The 9,499-nt window shown below is 38.8% G+C and overlaps 2 protein-coding genes across 2 annotated transcripts; both read left to right on the top strand.

Annotated features, from left to right (window-relative positions):
- Positions 1-49: 49 nt before the first annotated feature.
- LOC113677953 (uncharacterized) lies at positions 50-1,458 on the top strand. The gene has a single exon (XM_027194814.2). The coding sequence runs from the start codon at positions 132-134 to the stop codon at positions 708-710; it is 579 nt and encodes a 192-aa protein (XP_027050615.2). The 5' UTR covers positions 50-131; the 3' UTR covers positions 711-1,458.
- Positions 1,459-4,803: 3,345 nt separating this feature from the next.
- LOC113677998 (uncharacterized) lies at positions 4,804-8,966 on the top strand. The gene has a single exon (XM_027194868.2). The coding sequence runs from the start codon at positions 5,308-5,310 to the stop codon at positions 7,375-7,377; it is 2,070 nt and encodes a 689-aa protein (XP_027050669.2). The 5' UTR covers positions 4,804-5,307; the 3' UTR covers positions 7,378-8,966.
- The last annotated feature ends 533 nt before the right edge of the window (positions 8,967-9,499 follow it).

Here is a 9,499-nt window from a genome sequence, read left to right on the forward strand (position 1 = left end):
TCTGAGTACCACTCAGGCACGGTAAGGATTGGAAACCAATTTTGAACTCAGGCGCCATTTTTCAAAATTGCAGTTTTGTTTACAGTTTGGGAAACGAATTCTTGATCTCGTCCTTTGAGGTTTTAACTACGATGTCCTTCAAAGAAGCTGTGGATACTCCCAATGAAGTTATTACAGTTCTTGCTAGCGCAGAAGACGAAGAAGCTCTGGTAAAAGTTGCGAAGATCTATAACGACATTGATGAAGAGCGATCGCTACAGCAGGAAGGTGTCAAGACGACCTTGCGGGCCCTAAGTAAAATATTAGCGAAGAAAGAGGAGGAGGAAAAAGCTTTGAGAGTCGATGAAAAACTGCCGGCAATAGAGAAGCTGCAAGTTGAAAAAGATACCACTGTAAAGCACATCGAAAAACTGGAGGCCGATGTCAAAGTCTTCGAGAAGAATATTACTGAAAAAGAGGCAGAAATGAAGAAATGGACAGAGAAGGCCGCAGAAGTGAAAACCGATCAAGTGGAAGTTCTTCCGCAAACGAAGTACAATTTCAGCCTGTATACAAACGTGAGCCATATAAGATGGGATTATGAATGCGACGATGACCAAGTTAAAGGATTTATCGCGAACTTAAACGATGTCAAACCATTCTGTTTCAGTAAAAGTGAAAAAACCAAATACGATATTGTTAACGCCTTGTGGGAACTTTTGGATGGCTGACTCTATGTTGACGGGGAATTAAAGAAAACTCATCCTTGGAATATATATATGTTATAAGCGTATGACGTTTTTAGACAATTTTAGAGAATGTTTTTAGCGTGTTTGTTGTGAAATATTAACAATATTTTATTTCACTGTTAATTTTTCAGCTGCTTTTCATAGCAAGGAATTATTTACATGCATTGACTATGCAGACTTCCCTATCTGTTGTAGACATTACTTTGCCTAATAGCATATATACGTATATAAAAGCAATGTCTCCAAATATAAGTTTGAAAGTAAAAGCAATTGTCATTATTTACCAAGCCTGAGGCCTTGTTCAAGTGATTGTCAGAAAAAAATCGTAACTTTTATTTATTTCTTTGCTTCCAACTTGTCACAAAGCTTATAACAAAGACACAAACTGGTACAAAGAATGATTAAGGTTATTATGTAAACTGCCTATGAAAGAAGAAATGCTGAATGAAGTTACAATAGATAGTGTTTAGTGTCTTTGTTGATGTATGTTACCAAGGTGTTAAATAAGTGTTTGACCAGAAATTATTTGCAGGACTGTTGTTACAATCACCTTTCACATGGTGATTATGTAGAGATATGCAGCTGTAATGAACCAATCAGATCTGGAGAATCTTGGTAATCACCTGACCAACTATACCAAGTGCTTATGGCTACAAAAAAAGCCTTTTAAACTTAATATGATTTTTATGTTTTGTATAAACACAAAAGGAAATAAATCAGACCCTCCTACAAATGTGTTCCTCAGTTGTGAGATTCCAAGCAGAACTTCACAGGGACTACGCAGAGGGAGGGGCTGGGGGGGGGGGGCTTTAGTCCCCCCACTTTTATGAAAAAATAAAAAAAAATTGAACAAAATATAATTTAACAAAAATAAGGGAGCCAAAAATAGCCCCCCCACTCAAAAACTTGCTGTGCTGTCTCTGCTTCACAATGCTTAGTCACACCCAGAGGGAGGGGGTGTACCAAAGGGGATGATCATAGGTTACAAGTAACCTCTCTCCCATTGCCAAGAATACATGACAGTTTTTATGTAACTTTACAACTTGGAATGCTCTTGGATTTGGCTGGGTTTTGTGTGTGGGCTCCCTCAGTCTGTGCCAGGATTTTGGTTTGTAGAGACAAGGTAAAGAGCATGTGGAAAAAATGTTCTCCTTTCCATGGCCTTTCAGTTCCTGGGGAATTTCACCTTTTTGAAGGGCAAATTCCCAGGGATGAGGTGGCATTCTTTTCCCTCCTCACTCTTACCCAAATTTTGTTAGTCTCCAGCCTGTGCCGTGCCCTTAGTCAATAGGAGCGAGCGGTGCATGAAAAGTGGCAGAAGTTATTATGGTGGCCAATTTAAATTATCACCTGAGTTGATAATGATCAATTATCTTGTTATACTCTTCCACTGACACAGTGCCGCAGTTTCTAGAAACTTCTCCCTATATTTAATTACAACCACAATTTGTTGTCTGCCAGCTTTTTCACCCACCCGCAAAGAAGAAACACTTGAACAGTCTAGCTTGCCCTCACAGACTGAGCACTTGTAACAAGCTTATATTTTATTAGACCACTTCACCTTATGTAAACTCTTCATAAATCACTGTAAGTCATACCTTCACCAAGTGTCAAAATAATGACATTAACCATGATTGAAATAACACTCTCAAGGATTGAGGATTGCATCAGAGGCTAAAACAATCAATCTGGGATAAAACCAATTTTCCATGATATATGTAAATGAAACGCAAATAGACTTATGGGAAATCCGGAAATCTCATTGGTTAAGCTTCAAAGTCAATAATCTGAGAACTTGAAATTTTTTTTCACTTTCCCTTTTTTAATCACTCATCTAGGTCCTACTCTGGGAGCTAGTTACAGTATCAACTTAATCGACTTAGACTCTACTAATTAAAGCCTTTAGAGGTATTCTTCATAGAATAGAATGGTAGAAGAGAAACAATAAGATTTTTTGGAATCAGACTTTAGAACATAAGCTTCTTAAGAGTTGAGAACGCAGATTAGGTAATTAAAAAACAACACTGATTTTCAATACATGTCTTATCTCTCGTTCGTGGTCAAAAAACAGCAGAAAAAAATTAACAACTTCTGCTCTCAGTGATATTAGGTAATGAGAAAAACATTCATTTGATGTGGCGCCAATCCCTGGAACGGGTATCGAGTGCGGAACGTGATAACGCGCGAATTTTCAGTCACTCAAGGGAAAATGAGTCCAAACCAGAAAGTCAAACGACAACAAGAGTTTGTGGCACGCAAACGCCTGATCTCTCGACTGAAGCTGAAAGATAAAACAAATGCCGTCTGTTCAGAGCAATTCAATTGACGAGAGCAACAGCCCGTTCGTGTAATTGACGCACACCTTTAAAAAGTCTCGCACGCAAAAGGCGATAATCGCGCACGCAATTTCAATTGAATTGAATTGACTAGGGAAGAAACTCCTCTTAAAATCTTTGCATGTTTGGCTTTATCTGAAGTGAAACGGGAATTTTTTTGCATCAGAACATGCTGTGACATTTATTTCTGAAACGGTAGTGAACGAGGCGGCAGACAGAAATAGCGGGAAGATCAAACGGCGGTGTCGAGCTGAGTTGAAGAAGCGCGGATACCCGTACCCTACCTTCAGAGGTTTCACGTAAGTGGCTGCCGATGGTGTAAAAGCGGCTGTCTCCGGAAAAGGGGCAATAAGGAGAACCCTAATAGCTTGCTTTTAGGCTAAATTAACAGATGGCGATAAGAGGTCTTACAGGCGGTGGGAGAACACCGGTAACCGGCTTAAGTCTAACATTGTCAGAGAATCGCAGCCCGGCCAGGGATGAAAAGAGGTCGATCGACATTGCAGCTTCTTAGTCGCGACCCCACAGACAGTCAGTCAGTCTGCGAAAACAAGAGGCTAATTCTAATTTGGGGTGTCTTTTTTGTCTGTTTTCTCCTGTTTGTTTGCTCTCGGTAATAATAGTAGCTGAGACATAACATTTCCACGAAGTGGAGGAACTGTCGATTCCACCAGACAGAACCTGGCATGTCTTCCTTTCCTTACCTCCAGTTCTGACCTATTTTGAAAAGAAAAAGACAAAACAATACACAGTTAATAAAAAATTCAAGTGTCATTTTGACACCTGAAGTATACATAATTAGAAAAAATAGGTTTGTGCAATATAAATTCCACCCACGTTCGGGTTATGAAACGAAATTTGCAGGCAAGCATTGGTGCCTTGATCTGTATTTATTACACGCTGAGACATTCTTCTTTGATCGTCTAGTTCTAATCGAGAGATTGAATGTTTCAGTTCCGTCTAAAATTGATTTTAACGCTGTAAAAATCCGTGACTGAGCCAACATCTGTGATTAATATTTAAAAAAATTGTTAGAGAGGAAGAAAACAGTATCAGGAAATTAAAATAAAACAGTATTTTTCTGAAGTTCATGAACGAAAATAAAACTAATTGTTGTCTGTAGAGTAGTGCCTGACTTGATTTTTGTACAGAAATTGTTTGTACGCACAATCAGACTGATTTGATGTCACCAGAAAGAAGAATAAAACAAAAACAAAACCAAAAATTGAACAAAAAACAGTAACAAAAAAAAAACACTAAGAGGCTTATGTTATCTATACATGCGTTCAAATGCAAAACACGTTATTGATATACTTGAATCTCACGTCGCTGTCGGTATGTAAACACTATATTTATCCTCTAACATTTGACCTTCTAATACCGTTATAATCATATGCTGATCTTCCGCAAATAATAGAATTTACAATCTGGGCCGTTTTATGAAACCTACTCGGCGACATTTTGTGTCTAAAATTATTGGTCATTTAGCTCACTGACAAAATACCAACCCTACAGACGATGGAAAACGCTTCTACCTGTTCTACGCTCTTGAATTTTCAACCAGCTCTTGAGTGTGTACATACATTTTCAATTTTCTCAAGCCAAATATAAACTCAGGCGGCGAATGGGCGTAAGAATGTCATATCCATTTCGGTTTTAGTTACGTCATTGGAACAATGATACTGCTATAAAATGTTTTTGATGACAGCTATTTGCATAATATATGCCCAAGAGATATTAGTCTGGAACCATTCGTTTAGAGTTGAACAATTTTATTGAAATTGTTATTAAGAGCCTCTCGTAATCTGCTAATCGAATTTGGACGGAATATCTGACATCTTCAGAGCAACCAGTCTTTCTAGGAGCTATTTTGCAGTGGTCGAAGGAAATATATTCGGTCAGGTAAATCGCGAGTAAACAACAAACTTGCGAACAAAAGTGCGAGGTTTACAAAGGCTCTATTAATCAACAATTGTATCTTATGGTAATAGCGTCAAAGAACTGTTTAAACACTTCAATGCGATTGGTCAACATTAGAATCCATTAGAACCCACGGGATACTGGCCGGAACGTTCGATCTAATTTCCATGACTTGAGGTTTCCGTGCGTTAAATGAAGTGAAAAGATTGAGTCATAAATGTCTTAACTACGTGGAAATTGACTTTCTGGAGAGGTGACCTAAATGAGGACGTATCAAGGTAGTTTTACGACGAAGGAACCAACAATTCGCCGGCAAACACAATATGAGCTCTAGTAATAAGGAATTGTTTGTCAACGGTTCTTCGTTCGAGGACGAGTATGGGACTGCGAGACTCGCATCCGTTATTTATCTGTGTGCCGTAGGAGTTTGTGGGATTATTGCAAACTGTCTGGTGATTTTTGTATTTTGGAAATACCCAAAGCTCAGAACAGCCGCTAATTTGTTTATTCTGAACCTGGCATTCTGCGATGTGATGCTTTCCATCTTAGACAATACTTTTTCAATCGCGTCCACGTTGTATGGAAGATGGTTGTTTGGTCGCGCCGGTTGTGTTGTGTACGGGTTTTTCCACTACTTCTTCATCTGCTGTACCGTTTCAACGCTAGCGGCGATTTCTGTGGATCGATTCTTTTTTATCACCCGGCCGAGCCAGACCCGGGCTGTTCAAGTAATTACGAGACGAAAGGCGATTGCAATTGTACTCATAATCTACCTTTATACTTTTTTGTTTACATTTCCTCCATGTGTTGGATGGAATTCGTTTGTGGAGGAAAAAGTTTTTTTCAGTGGCTGTTACATTAACTTTGGCGATCAAAGAACCTCATCTATTGTTTATTCAGTTATTGCACCTTTTTTTCTTTTCCTCGTGCCTCTTTCAGTGATGATCTATTGCTACGCGCGCATTTTTGTCGCTGTACGCCGAAGTACGCAGCGTACAATAGGAAGATCACTTGGAACGCCGAATTCTGTCAAGAAGCGGTATCCCGTCTTAAAGAGAACACACATACAGACTGCGAAAATGATCATAGTAGTTATATTTTTCTCCATGATCGTGTGGGTACCTTATGTTGTCGTCTCGTTGATCAAAGCTTCTGGTAGCTACATTGACCCTCTCCTGTCACACATTACAGTTGTGGTTGCTAAGTCGTGCGTGATTTACAATGTGCTTATCTACGTGATGTTAAACCGCAAGCTTAAAGCTGCGATTTTGGATGCAGTTTGTTGTGGGAGGCAAAGCTTTTTCCTAATCGGATCACCAAGTTCCGCCAACAACGTGAACAGAAATAGAATCAGTCGTATTTTGAGCGAAACGGAGGTTCCTTCCCAAGTCGTTGAGGCCCAGAAGAATAGATTGAGTGCTTTGACACTGCAGCGATCAAACGAGAATATGCTCGAAGAATTTTCTGATCATCTTTCTCCGCCTTTTATCCCGAAGGTAAAGAACGGTATTGTTAAAAGCGTAGAGTTTAAAGATGGCCAAAGAAGAGACACAGTCTTTGGTACTAGTAAAGAGGAGTTGGAAGAAGTTCTTAATGGAAGAGATCCCATACCAGCATCAGAGTCCAATGGTGATACTTTTCACCATGGAGAAGATTTTTATTCAAGACGAAAAAAAGTCTCAAAAATACAGCGATCTTTGAATGGAAATCATATGGGTAATGGATCATTAATTACCTTGCATGATGGAACATCTGATCAGAATCATTCGCGACAGGGTGCTAGTGAAAAGAGTACACCTTTGAACGCGACAGATGTAACGTCGCCACGCAATGGTACACTACCAATTGAAAGAACACAACATTTTACGCACGCAACAAATGAAACGCCTCTGTGTACTTTACCACGAGAAACAGCTGGACAGAATCTTCAACGCGTTCATCACCTTTATTCTTCGGCTACGAATCTGCGATCGCAAAATCTTTCTTCACCATCACAGATGTACAAGAAAGGTACAAGACCTGCGAGCGCGCAACGAGTAAAGAAGAGAGAGTCACCCGATTCGAGTATTCCGCGCGCGAGTACGAGCACTGATCAAGAAAGCGATCTCTCGAGGACTTCTCGCGAGGGATCTTTCGTTCAACGATCGGTAAGTAATTCACACAAAACTAAGAAACTACGATCTGGAAATCGTAGAACGAACGGGAAAAATACGATGCCATCGCGAACGAAAAGTCACGCAAGTTATGGGAGAAGGGGCCACACATCAAACAGGGATCCACTCCAAACTTCCGCCCATGAATTGCTGGAAATACAGAATTTTTGGAAGCGCATGAGTCTGTGTCTAGACGATATTGATCTGGATGAAGTGACGAGAGAGATGGAAATGGTTTGATTCGTGGTTTTGGATCGACTTAGTATCACGTTTCACGAAAGAGCGCGATATGTCTTAGCGCAGAACGCGCGCGATGTAGTACGTGAAATGGCACTCAATTTCGACAGATTGTGGAAAACGGGCGATATGATCAAATAAAATATTTTTAGGCTGAGAAATTTATAGAGTAAATTAATTCAAATGTTGAGACGTGAAAGAGTTATTGTGATTTTAACTTGGCGCCTTTTATTTAGTGTCAATTGCGAAGCATTTACAAAGAAAAGTATTTCCAATGTTAAGGCGCGTTAAAAGATTACTTAAATTCTATCTTTAGCGTCGCATCATGGCCTCAGTGCTTTTTTATTGTATTTTCATAAATTTGTTTATGAACCGTCAACACCGCCCGGTTTTTTTTTCTTTTTTTTTTCACTCTCTCTCTTGAAGCAGCAGCTGAAGTGTGTTTTGACTTTTTCACCTAAACTTTAGAGGATTTTAAATTACTCATTCAACAATTTTTGGTTCTAATTTAGACATCAGAATTATTTTCTGGTCGTGTACTTCAGCAAATCCTGGCGATGAAAATTTTAAAAGAAATTTCGATCTTTAAGGCAGCGTGTTCAGCAAATTCAAATCTCCACAAATCATCTTGAATTCATGAGTTTTTTCAAAGTGAATGCTGTAAAAAATTATTGGGGCCAAGATGGTAAGAGGGTATGTAAGTAGGACAGTATTTCTTGAGTTTTTCCCAACAGGAGATAAAGAGTGACTGCTTGGGAGTTAAATTTGACGGAAGTTGAAGCGTGTTTTTACGAAAATGGCAAAACTGAAATCTGATCAGTTTACTCATTGTTTCAATATTCTTAATTAACACCGCAAAAATATAATCTTAAGCTGAACAAAATGCAACTGTTTTCGTCTTAGCCCACAAACGGAAAAGCGGGCGTAAACTGAGTTTAATTTTTGCCGTTTGCCGTAAACAGCCCTTAACTTTTCTGAACACGTTTTTTCTTGATAGAATGTGAAAATGTTGTCATTTATTTATTGCAAGTGACCAAGAGACCACCTTATTTAAATTGTAACTGTGCTCTTTTGTTGTATCTCGGAGGAGAGATGTTTATTTGATTGATTTTTAAGGTTTAATACGCGCTATACCTATATCAAAAAGAACAGAAACGTTTCTATTATGGGAAATAATTCATTTCCTCAAGTTAAAATGTTTTGTTGAGTTTTCCAAAGTTCATAATAATTTTTTTAGCAATATTTTTTTGTTGGGTTTCTATTCCCTTCAAATTTTTATTGTTTAAACTGCAGAGAGCAATATGTATTGAATGAAATTCTGAGTAGAACGGAATCTTTGTATGAATGGCGCCGAGAACGTAAGGCGCACATTTCATGTTGCTCGCGCAATTTAAACACAATACTCGCTCTTCGGGTGAGTTTGAGGAAATGTACGCTGAAATCTATTTACGTTAATTTTATCACACCCGTTTATTATTGCATCACGGAATTCATACACACGTTGATATAATATAGTTAGAGTTTCAGATTTTATAGGGCGAACACAAAAATTTGATGACCATTTCAATTAAAATTTCACAATTGATTACTTCTATGTGTTGTTTAGTTTTACGTAATTAATGAAAGTTTGGTTATTGTGAGGGTTTTGTACTGGTGCCAATAAGCAACTCCTCGTATTTTGAAGAGCTTTTTTCCTCTTTAAGACGCAATGGCGTTCTGTTAGGAAGCTTGACATTGCATAGTCGAGGTAGTTACACTTCAGCTCTCAACTCTCTTTGACCCTGCCAGAAGTGTCACTCTAGTAAGTGTTTGATCGATTTAACTTTGATCAGGTGTTCCTTGTGTTTTTCACGGCACGCGAAGATTGGGATTCCAAAGACATCCTCAAATTCCAAACGCACGTGCGTTGTTATGCTTTACTGCGTGCAACCCACGAGAAGCCTTACTTCGGCATTCCCATTAGCTAAGAGGACATCAAGTAACCTCAGACGTTACAGTCAGCTAAATTTCGGGAAAAAGGGTAAAATTGAGGGCAGAAAGTTGAAATTAGAAGTAGGTACGTTTTTTACAGAATACTCAACTGGTTTCTCGAGCAATTTGGAAGAACAAAGCACCCGTAAATTTT

The sequence above is a fragment of the Pocillopora damicornis genome, chromosome 1, assembly GCF_964200805.1.
Source record: "Pocillopora damicornis chromosome 1, jaPocDami1.2, whole genome shotgun sequence".
Classification (NCBI taxonomy): domain Eukaryota; kingdom Metazoa; phylum Cnidaria; class Anthozoa; order Scleractinia; family Pocilloporidae; genus Pocillopora; species Pocillopora damicornis.

What these genes read in the sequence shown, in the direction of transcription:
- LOC113677953 (XM_027194814.2), top strand. Translation starts at nt 132, where the DNA reads ATGTCCTTCAAAGAAGCTGTGGATACTCCCAATGAAGTTATTACAGTT.
- LOC113677998 (XM_027194868.2), top strand. Translation starts at nt 5,308, where the DNA reads ATGAGCTCTAGTAATAAGGAATTGTTTGTCAACGGTTCTTCGTTCGAG.